This window comes from Lissotriton helveticus, chromosome 1_1, assembly GCF_964261635.1.
Source record: "Lissotriton helveticus chromosome 1_1, aLisHel1.1, whole genome shotgun sequence".
Taxonomy (NCBI): domain Eukaryota; kingdom Metazoa; phylum Chordata; class Amphibia; order Caudata; family Salamandridae; genus Lissotriton; species Lissotriton helveticus.
The window spans coordinates 279,002,061-279,024,596 of record NC_136057.1 but is presented as its reverse complement, the minus strand read 5'-3'; the positions used below and the strand labels follow the sequence as shown (position 1 = coordinate 279,024,596).

Genomic DNA, 22,536 nt, shown 5'->3' with positions numbered 1-22,536 from the left:
TCGGAACGCTTCCAGTATGCCTTTCGTGTCCTGTCTCATCTCCCAGTTATGATTCCTTATCCCTTCAACCATTTGTTGTGGTTTCTGCCCGCAAATTTTAGCAGCCAGTGTCGCCCCCGGTCTCCCTGACTCACCATATTGCCTTGCTACTCTCCGTTTATGCACATATGTCAGCTCTGTCTGCTTGTTTTTGAAATTCTGTGAGTTCGATCCTAATTTGGCCCAGTATAGCTGGGTCCTGTGATCTAGTGTATTCCAACTCTAGCTTCCTGATCTCCGCTTCCTTGATTTCTAGTTGCTGGCGTAAGTACTTGAGAATGCCTGCGGTGGTGCATATACAAACCCCTCTTATTGAGGCTTTGAAGGCCTCCCATAATAGCCCCGCATCTTTCGTTGTGGGCTTGTTATTCTCAAAGTATTCCGCTATGGCTGTGCCTATCGTAGTACGGTAGCACTCGTCTTGTAGGGCTTTACCATTAAAGCGCCAGCTGAAAGGAGGGGACACGTAGTTGGGTAGTTTTATCGTAAGTAATACTGGGTTATGATCAGATAGTGTTCTCGGGAGGTGTTCTACGTCATCTAGCCATTGTAGCACTTCCCGCGATCCAATCCAGTAATCTATTCTAGACCAGCTGTTATAGGCCGCAGTGGTGTGGGTAGCTTCTCGTGATTCAGGATGGTGTGTGCGCCATAAATCTACTAGCTGCCTATCGGTCAGAATGTCACGTAGTGCATGTAATGCTCGTTTGTGTGTCTCCGTCGATGTGTCAGATCTGTTCAGCTCGCAATTCAGTGCCATGTTAAAATCACCCCCCCACAGTAGTGGTACGTCTGGGAGGTCGGATATCTTCGTCCAGAGGGTCGTGAAGAATTGGGGGTCATCAATATTGGGAGCGTAGATGTTCCGAAGGTTAATTCGGTGTCCCCTAAGCACCCCCGACACAATGACATATCTCCCTTCGTCATCAGTGTGTGTTCGTTCCACTTTGAAGTGTAACCCCCATCTCAGTAAGATCGTTACACCTCTGGAGTAGGAAGAGTAGGTAGCACTATGAGGCTTCCGCCCATTTGTGTCCAACACGCGTGTGTGTGCGTGGGTCCAGGTGTGTCTCCTGGAGACATGCCACGTCTATTCGTAATCTAGTTAGGTATGCTAACACTTGCCTTATTTTTTTAGGGTTGTGTAAACCACGTACATTCCAGGAAATCAGTTTTAATTTCTGCACAGACTCAACCATTAGTATACCTTGGCAGCTCTATTGTGAATCGTAGGTGACCAAGAACAGTCTCGGTCCTATAGCATCTCACCCAGTGTCTACTCCGTACATATCGCACATTACGTGTCTCGCGGTATCTGGCAGTGTTTCTCAAATACAGTTTTGCCAACCAACATTCCCCAACATACCCCCTCCTCCCCGCACCGACTTCAGCACCCCAATCATGCCAAAGATATACCATGAGTACAATGAAAACTAACAATGCACCAATGTGGGGGGAACACCCCGTGGGGGGGTCCGCTCGGGTCACACGTCTCCATCCAACATAGTGGATGTGGCCAGAGTGGCTATAGAATACAGGTGCTGCAGCACACAGTACACATACAGTTCCCATTGTCGGAGATGGGCACTCCCAGCATATATACAGAACAACATGGCGGTTATATAGCTAGTATTTTTTGCATATATACTGTGTCTGATGGCAGTTCGGCCGCAGTCTATCTTCTACTACAGGCGCAGTCCTGGTCTATACTACTCCAGTGTTCCGATTGTAATCTGTAAAGTGGGTACTCTTACCTGACCCTCCAAACAGACAAGGATTGCAGCGCGCTCCACAGCCCGCAGAACAGTAGTCTCTAGCACTGCATAACAAGGCATATATTGACAGGTATATAATGAACAAGTAGTCACGCAGTGCATCCCAAGGTCTTGTACCGACATACCCCCAGGCTCAATCTCCGGTACACCATGACACGTTTGACCACACTTTATTTGTAGATTGTCCTGAGTAGTAACCGTGGCTGAATGTGGCAACGTGCGAGGAGGTCCCCGGTCCGGTCGTTCTCCAGGTTTTGCTCTCTCCGTTTTCGTTCCCGACATCGTGGCCTAGGCAATTGCAGCGTATCTAGTCCGATTCTTGGTTCTGCTCCTGTCTCCGCCGCTCCCGCCTTTGTTGATTTCGTTTTTTAATATACAAGTGTGCCTCCTGAGGAGTGTGACAGATTGTTGACTTGCCATCCTGAGGTATTTTCAATCGTGCCGGGTACAACATCGCATATGGTATGTTCATTTCCCTCAGCTTCTGTTTCGCTGCTGTGAACTCTTTGCGTGCCAGCTGTACATTAACGGTAAAATCTGGGTAAAATTGAATCCTGTTACCTTGATGTTCAATCTCTTGTAATTCCCTCGCCAGCCTGAGGATCACATAGCGATCTCTGTAATTGAGTAGTCTCGCCACTAACGGCCGTGGAGGGGCTCCTGGCTTCGGTTTTGGTGCAAGGGTTCTATGAGCTCGCTCAATGATAAACACGGAGGATAGTTGGTCTTTTCCAAAGATCGACGTCAGCAGGTCCTCCACATAAGTCTCCATCTTCCTAGTGTTGGTCGATTCAGGAACCCCCGCTATGCGTATGTTGTTTCTTGTGGACCTCGCTTCCAATTCTTCCGACTTATTTTTGATAACTTCTAGGATCTTGTCCATTTCTGTGCACTTCTGCGTCGTCACGTGCGATTCATCCTCCACCGCCGACAGCCGCGTCTCCGCTTCCTCCAGGCGCTCACCGTGCTTATCAAGCTTCGCCGCCATGTTGTCAACACGTTGCGTGATGGAGTCGAGTTTACTGTGGACATTTTGTAGGCTTTTATGTATGGCTCTGAGGGTCACTTCCATGGTATTTTGCGACTCAGCATCAGTTTCCATTTCCACATCAGTCGGTGCAGTGGCCCCTTTAGCGCCTTTCTTGTTGTCAAAGGGTAGTTTCGACTGCACCTTCTCCGGCTTACCTATTGTTCTCTTAGTATTAGCCACAATCTGTTCTGCGACTCCTTTGCTGTTCGTGGGGGGGGACGCCCAGCCTGTACGAATATCCTCAGTTTACTAGTCTCTGTGCCAGTACTGTAGAGCTCCACCGCTTAGCCTCCTCGACCAGCCTACACAGGTGTGTGGAGGTGATTTATCCTGATTACGCGTGCATGGGTCGCATAGCCAGTGATTACTAGGCACGTTCTCGCCAACACCGTGTTTGGTACCCTTCTCTAGTGTAGGCCTCGTTTGGAATGTTCTTCGCACCGGTTTCGGCTCTGTAGACACTGCTGCCAATCTAGACGCCGAGTACAGGCGCCTACTCGTGGTCCCGGTGTGTCTGTGTGTGTTTGCGCCGATGCACCAACTCTCCTCTACAGCCTGCAGACACACAGCGAGCGCCGATTTACCCCTGGAGCCAATTCGCTAGTGGTGTAGTTTGAGACAGACCAAGGGAGTCCTCTGCTACGCGGTCTCAGGACTCGCGGTATGTGCCGCGATTCAACTGCTTGTGGACGCCGCCATCTTGCGCGCTTTGCCGGACGTTAGCAGTGTTGATTTACGCGCCCGTTATTTTCCCAATACCAATATCAGGGCACAGTGGCACTCTACGCACGTCGCACCAATTTGATCGCTAGTGCTTCGCCAATGTTATTAGAGCTGGACTGTAGCAGGTCGTACTAGCTCTATAATGTCACATAACGCAGTTATCTTCATACAAGTTTGCTCAGTCCATGCTACTTTTGACACAACAGCAGCCCGCCAGCTCCGCGATCATTGTCATCCCCTCCAGCGCTAAGTTTGCCGCTTACCACCATTCGCGTTGCTGTGTGGCACTTAGCGGACAACCGGGCTCCTCGGCTGTAGTCAGTGCGAGTCCGCTTTTCTACCCGTCTTTCACGGAGCCGCCATCTTAACCTCCGCTGGACAGTTTCGCCGCTCGCTGGTAAAGCCGTTTTTCGGAGGAATGATCGCGTCCAGAAGAAAACTGCTTAGAGTAGAATGCTCCTCACATCTTCCGATACATTTCAGTTATAGTCACTGCCGTGTGCGCACCATATACCCGCCGTTTAAGACCGTTATCGTCTCTGGCCGGCGGAGCTGTCTTAGTAGGCAGCCATTCCGCACTGCGCCCTCTAGCGCCCCCCCCAGTGCAGTGTTTTAGCATACCTGAACCTTGACCTCTGATGACCCTGCAACCTGAAATCTGGATTTGTAAGTTGGTTACTTACCCGTAAAATCGCATTATTTTTTATTCCATAAGTTAACGTTTTACAATTTTCAGTCTTTGCAAAGTGTCCACTTTTGAAAAACGAAAGTATTTTTCCTGAAAAAAAAATTTACGTTTACAGAAGAACATTGGTCTTAAAATAATAAAACTCAAAGCTTTTTTTTTTGTTGTTAAAATTGGTTTGGATGTTCGTTTTGAATCTTGTCTCGTTTATTGGTCATTGTGTGCGCAACAAATGTCTTACACTCCTCTGTGTTCAGCCTAAGGCTGCTCGCCCACACTACCACTAATAGAGCACTTTGGATCTACATAAAGCCCTGTACACTTCTGGGGAAATCACTGTAATCCATGCACGAAATAATCACCTAGTGGAATACTATATACAGAGCCAGCTTCCTACAGACAGCATCTGGTTTTTGTGGTTAACGGTCTAGATTTGAGTCCATACAATGAATCTATGTATCTGCAGATGAAGAAATGAGAGGTCTGTGAGAACCAGGTTGGGTACAGTCTGGTCAGCACTGTAGCTGTTTATCTCATAATCCTGTTCTATTTCTCTCAAAACATGCTAATGCCGCTCCTATTTTTTTTTTTTTTTTTTATAGGATCCCCCAATAACAAGCCAATCAATGCCCTTATCATGGCCATTACAGGTACGTGCATTGGTCTGTCTCTTAGAGAAATGTAAATATGCTAATGGATGATATGCATATTAAGTGAGTTGTGTTCTACTTTTATTTGTTGCAGTTTAGTACAGAATGAGACACATTCATTGCTAAGTTCCCTTGCTCTTTACAGTGGTGTTAGTTTACTCAACCTTTGACATTTGTTTGTTGGCACACATTTCTTACCTATATTGGCAGCAGTGACTGATTAATTCACAATCGACTTGCCCATAATGAGCTTTATTCTGCCCTGGGGATGTTCATGCAAAGCACTGGGCCCTTCGTATTTGGCGGATAAATTCAATCCTTATCTGCCTGTACGTACCCTCCGGTCTAGTAACCAGTTTCTTCTCCAAGTGGCTATAGTAAAGAAGGTAAGACAAGGGGGAAGAGCCCTGTCTTTTATTGGCCCTACTTTATGGAATAAACTTCCTATCTTTCTTAGGCAGTGCACAGACCATCTGACGTTCAGGAAAAAGCTGAAAACCTTTTTGTTCCAGGCTTAGTACCTAATTAGTACCCCATCTTTCTTCTTTGTCTCTCACTAGCTTTGGGCGTAGAGATACTCCTTCGGGAGTCGATTCAAGCGCGGTACAAACTCGCAATAATAATAATAATGTAGAGGGAAGGGGGCATAGCTGGGAGAGGTAGCTTTTGACACTACTTTTAACAGGGGCTGAATTCGTTCATGCCTCCACATGCTTTCACTGTACACTTTTCCTGCCCATGTGGTAATTGATGTAATGCTTTTTCTTTGGGTGTGTCAGGGAGCCAAGCTTCATCATTTTTACCCAGCAGATTTGGTGTGCCATTTTCTCTTTTAGTGATCTGAGCAGGGTACAGTATAAGGTCTGTGTGCTCTGTCCTGATTTTGGAGGTGATGTAGCCTTTTATGAAAAGCAGCTTGGCGACATCAACCTAAACATTGGGCATTTGATATTATTTAGGTAATAATTAGACTAAAGTATTTTTTAGTCAACATATTAAAGGATTGCACTGGTTGAATTGTTATAAATAAATGTAGGTGACAAAGGAATGCTCTTGCCAGGATTTGATGGGAATGGAAAATGCCACCTCAAGGATACTATCCAAGCGTTTAGGGCTAGTAGTTTTCACCTAAGGAGTTTTAACCACCAGTACTGTGGACATCATATCCCTTGTGTATGGAAGTTCTCTTTCAAGAGCCAAGAAATGGAGACGTTCAGATCTCATAGCACACATTGAAGGAGATTGTCCTAAATGTGGTGGCGAGTGATGAAACCAGTTAAGCAGAATTTTTAGAATATCCTATAATAAACCTAACTTTGTATTTAAATTAAAAATATATTTTGAGTGGAGTGTATTTTAGAAACTTTATTTTGGAAAATCATATTATTGCTGTGTTTTCTTTGAAGTTCAATTATGCATGCCCTTCCTTAGACATGAAAACAGTTTTATAAATAAATTAAACTGCCATTTTATTTTTATAATTGAAATATACTATACATATGCCTGTAAAAAGTTAAAATCCTAGATGTAAGACTGTAGAGAAACTTTACTCCCTTTACAACAGAACAAAACCTCCAATGCTCTGAGAAACAGCGAAGTGGTAGCACCGACTAGTCCATTGTTTGTAGAATTAAAACGAAATCCTTTTTTGAATTTACAATGCCAGATTCAACACTTCTAAGTGTTTATATGAGAAATGTAAGAGGCCTGGGGACACGTACATTTAACCTCTTGAGTGTGAAGGATGAGACGTTCACATTACCTTTTAGAATGCAGAGGCCGTGAAGGTCTCATCCTCCACATTCAGTGAGAAAATCCTTCTGATGTGAGTACCAGAAGGATTTGTTTTTTGAAAAATGTTGGAACTCAAAGAAGGACCTTCTCTTGTGTCCTAACATTATTTTATTTCAGTTTGATCAGTGTTCGGGAAGCACATCTCAGCACCACGAGCACTGATCCAAGTAGGGCAATGTCTCCTTATTCTGTTTTGGGTCTTTAGTGTTGCAGGCGACAGGCCCTGCGACACAAGTGGGGTATCATTTTTATAGGGAGAAGTGTTGGAATAAAGAATATTATAACTTTTCTGTTATTAATTGACTTTCTCTTGATTAGTGACTTCTAAATGTGTGCAGGAAAGAATGTTGTTTGCAAAATGCCCTCTGAATCACATGATAGTATGGGTGACCTCCAAATATCTACTACTCCTACACATCTCGGGCAAAAATGCAAAAGTTTCCTTGATGCCCATTTTTCATTCAGTAGCTTTTACCTTATGAATTGTTTCATGGTCAGGTCACACACAGCACCTTTCTGCTCAAACCACAGAAATTCCATAAAAAGAAAACATACATTCGAGACTTCTCGGGTATCGCCCCGAGAATCTGGAACTCCCTGCCCCCTGGGGTCAGACTGAATCCCAGTATTGCCTTTATCAAAAAGAAAGTTAAATCAATATTGATGAAGAAACGTCTGTCTTAGAACCCTAGTTTCCAAGACTCTCGAGGACACACTCTTTTTTTTTTTTATGAGACTGTGATGATTGTATGTTGATCGGTTTGTTTTCTGTTACTTCCTCCTATACCTTTCCCGATTGCTAAAGTGTAAAGTGCTCTGGTAACCCCTGTGGTCCTGTTCAGTCTATATAAAACCTTTTTACATAAGAAAAACAAAATCCAAACACTATAGATCCATGCAAGCATAATAGTTGATGGGTGCAACAGTATATTACTTCTATCAATCTGCTTTTGGGACAAAAAATTACAGATGAAGAAGTAGCCGATTTCCATTTTGCATGCATATTTTCATAATTTTTTCTTATTTTAACAATTTGCTTCCTATGGAAAAATCATGAGTGATCTACACAGTTGATATCATGCTGAATTCAGGATTGCATCTACTTTTCAGATAGGTTAATCTTTCAGAGCTCACAAGAGGGTTTCATACTTATTTCCACTACAAGCTGCTAGTAGGTACAAACCACAAAAAATAGAAAAATTCTACTACCACTTAGAAAAATGTAAAACCTTTGGTGACAAAACAAATCTTTTGAAACTCTGCTTGTTCATGAAAGCTAGGAAGATGGTGTTCTCTAGTGGTAGAATTTTCATAGTGTTGGAACAGAAATGTCCTTGCATGGAAATTGACTTGTACCCTTGCCCTGAGTGCACAACTGTACTGTTGTATGGATCCCTATTGCTGACTTTTGTTGTCGTAGGCAAACCCTGATCATGTGTATGCATCATGACAAAGGCCTATCTCACGGATTGCGGTCCTTTTGTACTAGGTGTGCCGAAAGTGCTACCCTCCTAATGGTGGAAGGTTGGCCACCTTCACTAGAAGTTAAGCAGCACAATTGCAATGATGGCAGCATACCATGTAGTGATCTGTAGGAGTGAACAGGTTCTTTTTAGGTCATAGCCTACCAGACCGCACAGCTGTCTTTTTTGCTAAAGACATCTTGGGAGCATTCAGAAAGCTGACCTGAGAATGCATTCTGTCCATTGCTGACCATTATGTTTGTAGCTCACATTTTTCTGACTTTCTATTTGCTAGATTTATTTGTTTTAGGCAGTTCTGCTTGAGTTCGTCCCTCCCGTAGACCAAATCTTTTTGACTGTTTTCTTCCACAAACTCACTTTCTGTAAACAGCCCTTTAAATCTTGTTCTTATCTTGTCACATTTGCTGTGCATTCAAAGACAGAGCTCAAATGTCAAACTGTTTTCTGAGGGAGCTTACAGCCTGATTCATCAAGCAAAATAGCGCCCGCAATCGCTGCGAAAATGCAATTGCGGGCGCAATGTCCGTAATCGGCATTCAACATTAAGTCGCAAACACATAATACTGAAATCGCAATAATATTCGCAGGATCCCGGTAGGAGAGCATTAGCGAATCGGAAAATGCGAAAAACCACGGATTCTGCGAAAATAATTGCGAATTCGCTATACAATCGCTATCGGTATTCATCAAAATTTTCAAATAGCGAAAAACCCAAAAATCGCAGTTTGCGCGGCGCAAATTAAAGGCAACTCAAAGCAGGTGGTAACCATAAAAGCCATTCAAAAAAAATTTCAAAAAACTGTTGGCCAATCAGTAACAGGTTCAGGCCTGACCAATCACACATAAGGACAATCAGCAGCAGCATTAGGAGTTTCACAATGCCAGGAATGTACATGGTGGTCAGGCGGCGAAGGCTACAGCGAGCAGCACGGAGGAGAGGCCGAATCCAGGACAGGATATTCCGCCAGCGGGTCACCTTGCTGGGGCAAACCAGAGAGCAGATATATGCTGAATACAGGCTGAATGGGGAAATGATAATTCAGCTGATACATGACCTTGACCCCCTGATGCAGCACCCAACAAGGCGTACCAATGCGGTGCCTACACATGTGCAGGTATTGTGTAGCCTGCACCTCCTGGCCTCCGGGAGCTTCCAGGGGATAGTAGCGGTTTCTGGGGGGATATCCCAGCCCACCATGTCACGCTGCCTCAAGACTTTTGTTGACGCTATGCTTACCCAGCTACACCGACACATCATTTTTCCCACCAGCCAACAGGATTTGGACTTGACCAAGCTACAATTCTACAATGTAGCCCATTTTCCACATGTACTCGGATGCATAGACTGTACCCACATCGCCATCTGCCCACCAGCTGCCACGGAGTATATGTTCCGCAATCGCAAGTCCTACCACTCCCTCAACATACAGATGGTCTGCAATGCCAAGACATACATCACTGACATTGTGGCCCAGTACCCAGGGAGTACCCATGACTCCTACATTTTCCGGCACAGCGGCCTCCACACACGACTGGCCAGGGGAGACTTTGGGGAAGGAGACCTACTTGGTAAGTACACTTTGTCGACAATGTCACATTGCTATGAAGTAGCAGCGCAGCACAGGCACTCACCCTCTGCTCCTCTCATTCAGGTGACAGTGGCTACGCCCTCCGTGATTACCTCCTCACCCCATACCTCAACCCTGCTACACCCCAGCAACGGCGCTACAATGTTGCACACATTCGGACAAGGAATTGCATAGAAAGGACATTTGGGTTGCTCAAGAGCAGGTTCCGCATACTGCACAAGACCGGTGGGGCCATGTATTACAGTCCTGCAGTGTGCTGCCGCATTGTGGCTGTCTGCACAATTCTACTTAACATTGCAACCAAGCGCCGGATACCTGTCGACATCTCTGGCAGTGAATCTGAAGGGGACGACCGGCCACCTGCACATGCGCGCCATGCACGCGGGGAGAATCCAGCTGAAGGCCACAGACGTCGCAACCACATCACACTGAACAGTTTCTAATGCACCCTCTTCCCTCACCCCACAAATCACAAATGCATGCAAAAAGTAATAATGACACAACGCCAATGTGTGCTGCTAAAATAAATATTATTGTTTCATTCACAATTATGGTAACACTTTAAATGTTGTCATTGCTAACAGTATTTCAGCATACTGCTGTGTGACAGGACAGGGCAGGCTTATACTCAGCCTGTGCCTGTAAGATTCATATGAAGTCATGTGCGCCTCCTGCGCGTACCACCCAAGCGCCTCTGTGGCTCATCCTCATCCAAGGCACGTGCAGCTGCTGTGGGCCTGGTGATGCGCCTGCGTGCCCCTACGTGTGAGGCAGAGTGGCTGCTCACACTCGATGTCCCCTCACTGGCATCATCACCCCCAACAGTGGCAGGTAGAGCAGGAGGGTGTAGTGCTATCACGGCACTGGTCAGGTGCTCAAGGACCCTGGCCACATCCTCGCAGCACTGGATGAGCTGCTGCTGCTGCGCAAGGGACCGCCGCGACAACTGTGATGTGGCATTGCCTATGATGTAATTTGACCTGGTGTAGGCGGTCAGCCGGGTCAATAGCTGACGGTGGCGGCGGCGTGCTGCGTTGCGCTGCGATGTATTTGCAGCAGTGCTGGCCTCCATGGCTGCAGTCATGCGGGCCATACCCTCCCCCACACCTGCCATGGCTGCAGTCATGCTGGCCATTCCCTCCCCCACACCTTCCATGGCTGCCGTCATGCGGTCCATCCGGTCCCCCACCCCGGCAACATTGCGCCCAATGTTGTACAGCTGTAGCTGTATGGCACCTTGCTGGCGTGCTTGCAGCTGATGTATACGGAGCATGCGTCTTTCCACGCTCACTCTCACATGCTCCTGTCCATTCCCCCTCCTGCTGATAGGTGCATTGGTCTGCAGGTGAGGCCTGCCACGCATGCTCTGCTGGCCTGACACAGTGGGTGGCCGCTGTGTTGCCGCTGTCGCAGGCCCTGATGTTGACGCACCAGCTGCTGGTGGTGTCACGGCAGGCGTTGTTGGTGCGGCAGGGGCTTGAGGCACCCTGGTAGTGGACCTGGCTGTGGGAGTAGTTGCTGCGCCAGACGCAGGAGGCACACTGGTAGTGGACCTGGCTGTGGGAGTAGTTGCTGCGCCAGACGCAGGAGGCACACTGGTGGTGGACCTGGCTGCGGGAGTAGTTGCTGCGCCAGACGCAGGAGGCACACTGGTGGTGGACTTGGCTGCGGGAGTAGTTGCTGGGGCAGGGGCTGGTGGCTGTGTATGTGGCGGCACCTCCTCCTCATCCTGTGCCTCCTCATCTATTTGCAGCCTCTCGCTGTCGCTGCTGTCTGCACCACCTGTGAGGGGAAGTGGACGTTCATTAGTTGCATGTATCTGTCACACGTGCAGTTGCTACATGCATGCTGGGTGACATTCCCTGACTGGCTATGGCTTTGCATACTTTGGAACCTGTCTGGCTGCATTGTGGTACATCTACATTGTGCCCACACTACATGTCCCACAATGCTTCAGGGCTTTACCTGATGTGGAACGATGGCATGACTATGGAACAATATGGGAGGCTAATTGGTCGTGGACATTCATAGGGGACAGGGTCGCAGTCGCATGCCACTTACCTTGGTTGTCTTGGGTGGGGCGGGATGAGTCCAGATGAGTCACTCCGATGACCGCCTCTGTCTCCAGGGTGTTCTCTACTTGGTCCTCCATGGGGGTGTTTGGAGGGACTGTAGGTCCTCCCCCTCCAGTGCCCGATGACTCTCCAAGGCGCTCAGCCACCCTCTCTTTGGCACGACCTCGGAGGTCGTACCAGCGTTTTTTGAGTTCGTCCAGCGACCTATCAGCCACACCCACGGAGTTCACCGTGGACGCTATACCCTGCCAGATCCTGCGTTTTTCCTGTTCCGCCACCCTCCTAGAGTCCTTCCCAAACAGTTTTGAGTGGTTGGCCACCACCCCTTCTATTAAATTCTCCAGCTCCTGCTCGGAGAATTTTAACTTTCTCTTCCGCCCTGTGGTGTTGCTGGGCCAGGAACTGCTTCCTCAGACATTGCTGCACTGTACTTTTGAGTTGTATCAAGAACAGAATTGCTGGAGCTCTCCCAGTTGCTGACTCGAGGTCTGCCTCACTGTGGTGAATGGGGGTGGTCCCTGGCTGCTTCCTGGTTGTGATGTCATCGCTGTGCTCGACATGCGACTTCCCGTTTTCCCGATCTCGCGCTATTTGCTGTCCCGCTATTGACGAACTCGCTATTAGAGAATTCGCAATTCCGACACGGATGTAGCCGGTAATTGCGTATTTTATGCGATTTTCGATAGTCGCAACCGGAATTTGCGGCCGCGTGCGATTCGCTTTTCTTTCTCTAAAATAATCATGAATATCGTTTTGCGTGTCCTTGATAGCGAGTCGCTATTAATCGCTATTAGGGCCACGCAAAACGTCCCGTTGATGAATCAGGCTGTTAGTGTTAACCTTTCGTTCTCTAACTTCAAAGTGTGAGACTTTGTGACAATCCTGCTGAGTACACATGTAAGAGGAGAGGGTGTAGAATTGTTTATTTTCTAGCACACAACAACAACAAAAAGAACTGTGCTAATGTTTTAGAATAGATCAGAAATCGTACAAATTAAGCAAATTTTTCGTAATTCTGTAGTGTGGTGGAAACAAATATTGGAATACAATCCAAACACATCAATAACCCACCCTACTCCAAAACACCAGAATCTACCCCACTGCAGTCTCCCATTCCACTCCGACCTACCCCAATCCACTCTGCCACACTCCTCAAATATACCCTACTCCAATCTAACTCAATCCACCCCCTACTCCAATCTATTCCACCCCAATCTGCACTGCCCCATTCTACTCTATTCCAATCTACCCCTATGTACTCCACTCCAATCTACCCCACTCTACCCTACTCCAATCTACCCCGCTTCACTCCAATCTACCACAATCATCCCACTCCAGTCTACCCAATCTAATTTACCTACTCTAATCCACCCAATCTACCCCACTCCACCCTAATCTACAAAACTCCTCTCCAGTCTAACGCACATCTACCACACTCTAGCTCACTCCACTCCAACCCCCACTCCAGTCTATCCAACTCCACTGTACCCACCCAGTCTATCCCTCTCCACTCTAACGCACTCATTCTGCTCTACCCAATTGACCTCACTCCACTTCACTCTAATCTATCACTTCACTCAAATCTACCACAGTCCAATCTAACCCACTCCACCCCACTCCTTTCCAATCTAAATCTGCCCCCTCTTTCCCAATCTGCCCCCTCTTTCCCAATCTGCCACACTCTACTCTAACCTGCCACACTCTACTCCAATCTGCTACACTCCAATTTACCGCACATTGGCCCCATCTGCCCCACTCCACTCTGCCCCACTCCATTCTACCCCCATCGGCCCCACTCCACTATACCCCCATCTGCCCCTCTCCAGTCTTCGCCTTCCCAATCTACCACTTTTTAATATACCCCACTCTAATCTACCACAATCAACCCCATACCACACCATTAACATTTAGCTATACTGAACAGCAGCCACAATAGTGTGCAATATGGCTAAAAGACCCTACCAAAGCCAATAGCTCTCGCATTGGCGAGACCTATTGGCTTTGCAAATTTTGTTTCCCTGTGTCACTGAAGTGAGGCTTACAGGCTCACTCATCTTTTTAAAGTTCTGCAGCAGCGTGCTTAACTCGCCCCATGGCCTACAAAAGTTAGATGTAAAGTGGAGGGGTAGGGACTCTGCACTGGTTGTATGTGTCTCTGGAAAAGGTAAAGTACAGGGATAGAGCAGTGCTGTCCAGTACCTGCATGGTGAGTGCCTGTACTTGGGTGTGTGTATACCTGCAAGGAAAACATTACGAGAGATGTAGTTCTGTGTAGTGAGTGCATGCTGAATGTATGTACTAGGTGGTTGTGTACATGCATGAAGTACAATACATGAAGGATGTAGTTTTGTACATTGTGCACATGATGAATGTGTGTGCTGGGTGTATGTGGGCCTGTACTGGTACAGTACTGAGTACTGTGCGTGAAGTGAATGTGTGTGCCGAATGTATGCGTCTGTGATGGCACAATACCTGGAGGTAACATGCTGGACTGTGTATATACACAGGGTGCAAGTGTGCCTGTAATGGTACATTACATGGAGGACCTTGGGTTTCATTTTGTAAAGCCCAGGCCTGACTGCCTAACTGCATGCTGAAGACATGAGGAGGTAGAGGAATCCCACTAAGACAGAATTGTGTGTTCCTTCATTCCTGTAAGCTAGGTGAAACACACTGAAGAAGGGGGAGAGAGAACCATCCCTCCCCCTGTGCACTTCTAAATGGTGCTCTTTGAGTCAGTGAGAGATCACAAGGAAGGGGCCTGGACAAATCTCAAGAAGGAGATGGGTCTGATGAGGGAATTATAAAGAGTAGGGCTGGGAATCCTGGAGTAACATTTTGATGCACATACCACTGTGGCTGACATCCTGGTGTGAACTCTATCTATTCCCATTGCCTGTGTTGCGGTATTGTGCATTTGGGTAGAACCAACAGCACATTATCTGTCTGGGTGGCCTTATGCTGATCTGGGAATTCCCACCCCATTCATCAACTAGAGGAACCATTGTTTGATAGTGTATGTTTTGTGTACTGTTTGGTTAGTAAATGGTTTGTTCAGTGTTTATTTAAAATATTTTCTGTGAGTTAGTTTGAAAGAAGTGCAGTCTTGGAAGATCTTTGTGGTGTTTTGTATGTAGTGAGGTGTGCTCGCCACAAAGGAAGTTGTAGCTCCAATAGTCTATTGCTCAAGCAAGTTATATTCTACATATGGATTACAATTTAGGTGTTAGTCTTATGATGCAATTTTGTTCGTGTAACAGTGTGTTAAGTGTATGCTGTTTTAATATGGGTATTTGTAGGGTGTTAAGGGATATGTTTGTGTGACAGCATCTGTAGTGTGTCCCAAATGAGTAGGACTACAATTCGTGTAGACTTAGAAAATCAATCATGCAGAATGCGTTTGGCCATACACTCACTGCTGCATGACAAAACTAAATGTGTCATAGATCCACTGTACAAGTGCACCTGTGTGTTTTTGTGGCTGCATGGGTCCCTGTATGTGTGTTGGTCTGTATGCTTATCAAATCCTGTAACAATCTTGTATTGTGCGTCTCTCTGAGTATGCAGTATACAAAAGCCAAACTTGTTGGTTTTGTTGGTACACACTTTACAATCATTATTAACGTGTGAAAAAAAAATTCAATTCATATTTTTAATATTTTTTATTGTACTTGCTTGTGGGAAGGTGGAAAAGACAATAGTGTATTCTAATCATGGCAAAACTGAAAACCAGAATCTGTGCTAATGAAAGTAACTGTTAAACAGAGATTCCTTTAATATCCACATGCCCACCATAAAGCAGTTGACCTAGTACTCATGTTATCATACATTTGTTATGTCACTAATCTGTTAATGAAGTAACAAATGATTTATTTATAGAGCATCAATTTGCGTGTATTAAAGTGCATAGAGCAACACAATGAATGGTTTTTAGGTCTCGCTAGAGCCAGCACATGCATGAAATTTTCTGAGACTTGGATAGAAGTAAGCTGGTGGGCAGAATAAAAGGTATGCTTTGTTCGCCATAAGTTGGCAGGGTATGCTCAGACTTGAGTCCCTTGCTCACTTTGCCACTGGATTCAAGCAAGCCTGGCTGAAGACAGCTGTAATGCCAGAAAACGGTCCTAGGAAGCTTGTTTCTGGTCCAGGGAAGGCATGGCTTGGCAGTTTGTGCTGCACTGTTCCCATGATTTTTAAAGGAAAACAATATCCCAAAGGGTATGAATAAACAGACAATTTATATTGCATGCACAAGGCATTACAACAGTCAGGGAAAGGAGCCGCTTATACACAAGGATTCAAATTACAAAAATGATCTTTAGTCTCTTAATATTAAATTCATATCAAGATAATTTCATGCCACAGAGAATATGTACAGCACATAAATGGACAATTCAAATGACAACCGATAAAACTTGGTGCTCAATATATACAAGTGATAAGTGGCGACGCAAGTGAAGTAGGTGAACAGCGATGAACGGCGCAAAGTGAGCAAAGTGAAATATATACACAGTGATTAGCTCAACAAGTGACCAACAGTCAATAACTTTATGTAATATAATTCACAATTTTTTGTTAAAGTCATAGTAGGATGCGCCTATAAATTGCGCTGTGGAGTCGACGACGTTTCGGTCCATATCAAATGTACCGAATCATCAGGACTGGGTTGTCTCGTTTGGAGTGCTGTGGGCTGAAAGTGCTGGAGTCCTCCTCCGAGGAGCTGACACGGCAAGGGGTACACCTATGGGTACTTAATCTTCTAAGGCAGTCTCAAACAATTTGGTGGGGCGAGAAGTCCAAGGGACCAGGGGACCTGAGTAAATGCAGGCGCCTGTCACGTAATAAATACGTGTGTTCAATCAGCCGGGAGCCAAAGAGCCAGCAAGTGGCGTCCGAGTCGTGGCTCGTAGCTACGACTCGGACGCCACTTGCTGGTTCCTTGGCTCCCGGCTGATTGAACACACGTATTTATTACGTGACAGGCGCCTGCATTTGAATTGTCCATTTATGTGCTGTACATATTCTCTGTGGCATGAAATTATCTTGATATGAATTGAATATTAAGAGACTAAAGATCATTTTTGTAATTTGAATCCTTGTGTATAAGCGTCTCCTTTCCCTGACTGTTGTAATGCCTTGTGCATGCAATATAAATTGTCTGTTTATTCATACCCTTTGGGATATTGTTTTCCTTTAAACTTCTGAACCCCAATCCCGATTGGTTTATGGGTCACACTCCTGTTTCTTTTTAAAGGACTGTTCCCATGAGGCACAGGGTCAGACTGATTTGCATATGGCCATGTCTGAACTGGGGTGGCAGAGTGGGCAAAAGAACGGTGATGGATTGAACCCAGATCTTTTGACTGGGTGTGAGTGTTTGATTGGTTCAGATACTCGGTCCATCTCCACCCCCTTTTGTACCGCTTTGTAAATTAATCAAAGCATGAAGAGTTGCAGAACAACTCCCTACCTCTCAATACTACCACTACAGCTGCCAAACCTTCGTCTGTTGATTGGGGTACCTTACTCCAGGACATTATCCGTTTGCGAGTGACTGAAACAGATTTTTAATGTTGACGAATCTTCCTGCCATGCGTCCACTGATTTTATTGGGATGAAACTGGTTAGTTTCCACACATGTGCATTGTTCCCACAGATCCAGAGGTCTGCCCGTACTGCTCTCAGACGGGCACTTCAGGCTTGGGAAGCTCTGTCTTTGTTTTGAGTCTCTGAATTGTCTTTTGTTTAAGCAGATCGCCATTCCTTGCCAGGTTGCATCCTTGTGTGTGTGTGTGTGTGTTCAGTCACTGACGGGAAAGGACGGGTTGTTTTGCTTTCTGGCATTGATGTAGCCTGCTGCACTATGTAAATAAAGAAGTAAGCAGCAATGGCAGCCTCATAAGCTTAGTACACCGTGTAGACATTCTATGAATGGTTTGTTTTCCACCAGTTAGGAACTCGCTCCTCATTTCCTCTTTCAACTAGCCTTCCCAGAGGTTTTAGACTAGTCGCATCTCCAGCACAATCAACACTTAAACAGTGCTGTTTGTAACCGGGTTCTGGTTGAACTTACATTACTGAACCGTAAATATGTAACTGGGAACATACTGTTTATTTATTACAGTATTGCTAGAAGGCCTTGCCCAAGGGCAGCAGTTATTTTACATCGCACATATGTACACGTTACTCCGTTGCACATACTTGCATTGCATTTTACGTGTTTCCAAATCGAGGCAAAGGGAATGAAGGAGCTTTGCCGAGGAGAGATGATTTTTGGTCATGTGCTGCATATAATGACTCATTTGCTGATTCTTTGCCTGCGAGTATCAGGGTGGTTTTTCAGGACCACTGACCCCCAGGGCCGTCTTTAGTGCTGGTGGCACCCTTTGTGACAATCTTTTTTGTTGCACCCCTTCTGTCCTCCTCCTCGGATTCCCCCACTGCCACCCTGCAAAAGTGCCCCTCATCTCTCCAGAGCCCCTCTCTCACACACATTTCACTTGTTTTAAAGCGCTGCTGTAGACTGGCTTTACTAATCCGCTCAGCTACCCACACAAAAACCAGACCTGTTCTTTGCACTAGCCATGTTAACCCTCTGCACTACTTTATGTCGAGTCAAAACTGCCACTAGACAAAACTTTCAACTCTCTCTAGCCTGAACATTAATCACAAGAGGTTTCTGATATTTTAATTACTGACATAATCCTGGAAGCATTAGCAAATCTGCAGCAGATGCTTTTGAAGTCTGTTATTGCCAAACAGCGCCCCCTCTGAGGTCAGTGCCCCCATTCCCCTAGTCAGCGCCCAGTGCAGCCGCACCAGTCGCACTGCCTTAAAGCCGGCCCTCATTGGCCTGTTGTCACTGTGGGAACTGTTTTTCTGTGGCTCAGCATCTTGGTCGTGGGGTAGAAAGAGTCATGTCAATTGTCATAGCACAGTACTGTACGCTGACATGTCGACCGCAGGCAAGAGATGACGCAAAGGGCCATGGGAGAAGTGCTGCAGTCACAGGAGTGCGGTGGGCTGGAGGGGAGTGAGGCAGTGAGTGTGGTAGCATATGTAGGACCAGCCGTGTCTAGCGTCTTTCCTTTATGACACACATACGAGGCTCTTTAAAAAAAACATGCACTTTCTTTTGTATTCGATTTCATACTGTACACTTTAGTAACTGGTGGGGCATCATAGCTTTAGTTGGCATTGGTTTATATTTCACAAATGAAGTTTACTCCGAATATTGTGAAGTAAATATTTCAAAATCACTTACAGTAGGGTTGAAATTCTGACACTTGGCACATACTTGTTACTGGATGTGCTCTTTACCCGTCTACCCACCCGCACAGGGACACAATTTATTCTGCTGTATTGAGGTACTTTGCTACAATAGTATTTTTCTCATTGTTTCTGGTTAATATTTATTGATATGTGTTTGTGTGCCCCCCATAACACATGCCTCAGTGTTTAGGAATAGAATACTTATTTATTTAAAACAAGAATTGCAGTTTAAAAATATCAGTGGCGGCACATCCTCTGCTGCACCATTTTAGGCCAGGCAGTTTGGGGGGCTGTTCCGATTAGCGGGGTTGGTACTGATTTGCATAAGGTGGGCCTTTGTCTGGTGTGGCATGGTGGGCGTAGAACGGTAGACTGGAATCTAACTGACCGATCGCCAGTGGCTAGGCTGAATTCAAGCATTGCATCCATCACCTTAATGTTGTTCCAGTTGACACCATTTTAGGAAGCAGTTGCCTCAATTTCTCGTTGATTGCGTTTTTCTGTATTGCCCATGGCTGAGAAGGGTGCCTAATGTTATGCAAATTGAGGGTGAGGATAAAAAGCAACCAGAAGTGCCGTGTAGTGCTGGATGTTCCGTTTCAATCCTTCCTTTCCGTGGGAGCGGGACATCATCCTGTGTTTCAGAGTGACCTGCTGCATCAAACGCATTGAACAAGCATTGGCGTAGCCAAGAGGTCTCGCATTTGGGACATTATAAGTGTTTAGCAATGAAACCGTTGATGTTGTTGCACCAAGGATATTGTGCTGCATAACTAAATACCTATAAGGTCACAAAAGCGAGACCTATTGGCTATGCCAATGCTTGTTGTTCATATGCTAAAAATTACTTCAGGCTTTACATTAAAATGGTGGATATGTGTTTAGGATCCCAGTGCCGTCAACACATGTATTTTTGTATGCTCACCCATAAGAATCACTTGTTTTCTATTTGTAAGCATGGCCCCATTAAAGACATTGTTTCAATAATCATGACCTTGCCTGTAAGCTATTAAAATATGTATTATCCGCTCTGCTTCTAGCTTCCGAATCTTTGAGACTGCAGATGAGGGCAAGACAGCAGCCCTGAGTCTGTTGAATTTAAACTCCACTTTTGACAAGGTTTTCCATGGCCTACTTCTGGAATGGCTATGGGATTTCTTACATGACCGTTCATTCTAGGTTGTCAAGCAGTCCTACAAGTCCGAGATTCGCTCCTTGTTGCAAGGGGTGCCTCAGGGTTCGGCTCGGAGTCCGACCCGGTTTAATGTCTATATGCGCCTTCTGGCAGACATAGTGGAACGTCATGGGGTCAAGATGGTTTCATATGCTGACAATACTCAGCCGATTATCACCTTGGTACATGACAGAGTTGATGATGCCCCTAAATTTAGAGCGTGCCTGGTGGACCTGACAAAATGGATGACATCCAGCAGCTTGCAATTAAATGTTGGAAAAACTGATATTCTCTTGGTTGGTAAGCAACCATCCATTTGGTCCTCTGTTGAGTGGCCACGAGAACTGGGGCAGGTCCCTGTCCCTAAATCTAAAAAAGAAAATCTGGCGTTCTGGTTTGACACAGCACTATCCTTTGACCACCAGATCTCATCTCTGACTAGCACTTGCTTTGGCATCTTGAAGATGCTTTGCAAAATCTTACAGTTTCTGCCAGAGTCAGCCAAGAAAACAATCATCCAGGCGTTGATAGTGTGTCGCCTGGACTACTGCAATTTCCTTTATCTCGGGGTCTCCAAGGGCAGAATAAGAATGTTGTGAGCGGGTGCAGAATACCGCCGGTCATATGCTCCTTAATATTCCTAGGCGCTCCCCTCTAAGCTCGGCTCTTGTAAAGCTCCATTGGCTCCCTATGCCGGCTAGAGTGGCCTTCAAAGGCTTATGTTTCTACCACAGAATTGTAAATGGGAGAGGTCCTCGCTTCCTGTTCCCCCTGATTAAACTCTATTGGCCCAATCGCAATCTTATATAGTCGGGAATAGTTAAACTGATGTTATGTTATGTTAAGCTGTTTTATAGCGCGCACAATTACTGCCGGAGTATCCTGGCGCGGAAGAAGGAAAAAGGGAAGTATAGCAGCAGAGCCCTGAAGTAACATAACAATTTACACAGCTAATCTAAACAAATGGGTTTTTAGTGCTTTCTTAAAAGCCGTGAAGTCCACCGTACTGCGCAAAGAGACTGGGAGCGCATTCCATGCTCGCGCAGCTCTCACTGTCACAGAGTGCCCACCCAGCCGGATGCGCCGAAAACGCGGTACTTGCAAGAGGTGTTGAGATGCTGAACGCAGATCTCGGTTGGGAGTGTACCGCAGGAATCGTTTCATCAGATAGGCAGGACCGCGCCCATTGATGGCTTTGTGGGCCAAAGTCAAGATTTTGAAGGTAATTCGATGCTGCACCGGAAGCCAATGCAAGCACTCCAGGTAACTCCTAACGCTGATCCGCTTGGAGATATTCCCCAATAATCTAGCGGTAGCGTTCTGAATAACCTGGAGCCGCCCTATCAAGTAAGCCGGAGAGCCACTAAACAGAGCATTAGCGTAGTCCAGGCGCGAGAGAATTAAAGCTCTCGCGACTGACTCGCGGGCAGAGGCCGGCAGAAGCGGAAAAAACTTTCTGAGAGACTTCAAGGTCCCAAAGCAGCCTCCAGTGAGCCTCTTAATGTGCCCCTCAAAACGGAGGTCCTCCCCAAACCAAACCCCGAGGTTCTTGGCCAAGGTGTTTGAGGCACCTGGAATGGGGAAGCCATCTGGCCACAATAGTGACCTGAAGTCAGGGGGAAACTGGCCATAGAGCAGGATTTCAGTCTTGTCCTCATTACACTTCAATTGTGATGACGCTAGCCAATTGAAGACTGAGGACAGACAATTTTGGATCTGCTTTGTATCCAGTGCCTCACCTGGCCAAGTGAACAACAGCTGCGTGTCGTCCGCGTATGCTATAATTTTGGCTCCCCAATGTTCGGCTAGTTCAATCAGGGGGGTCAGATATATATTAAAGAGCAAGGGGCTCAATGTCGAGCCCTGCGGGACCCCTGTCCGGAGTGGTCTAGCCGAAGATGAAAACGGAGGGAGCCAAACCTGTTGAGATCTAGCCAACAGAAATGAGCTCAGCCAGTCCAAAGCAAGATCACAAATACCGATGTCGGCGAGCCTGGACAGGAGGCGCTGGTGGGGAACCGTGTCAAACGCGGCAGAGAGGTCCAATAAAATTAGAGCCGCTCTGCCGCCCCCATCCAAACATTCCCTGACCGCCTCAGAGACTTCCACCAGCGCCGACTCCGTACTGTGGGCAGTGCGGAACCCGGATTGAGCCTCGTGAAGAGCTCCAGATCCTTCCACAAACTCATTAAGCTGTTGGAAGGCCAGCCTCTCACCGATTTTAGCCAAGGCAGGAAGCAGCGATA

At 46.4% G+C, this 22,536-nt stretch overlaps 1 protein-coding gene across 1 annotated transcript in view; it reads left to right on the top strand.

Annotated features, from left to right (window-relative positions):
- Positions 1 to 22,536, top strand: part of SLC37A3 (solute carrier family 37 member 3) — a 197,322-nt gene that overhangs the window by 161,715 nt on the left and 13,071 nt on the right. Inside the window, exon 12 of the mRNA XM_078668180.1 lies at positions 4,855 to 4,902. Within this exon, the coding sequence (XP_078524306.1) occupies positions 4,855 to 4,902 (48 nt within the window). The remainder of the gene's footprint in view (positions 1 to 4,854; positions 4,903 to 22,536) is intronic.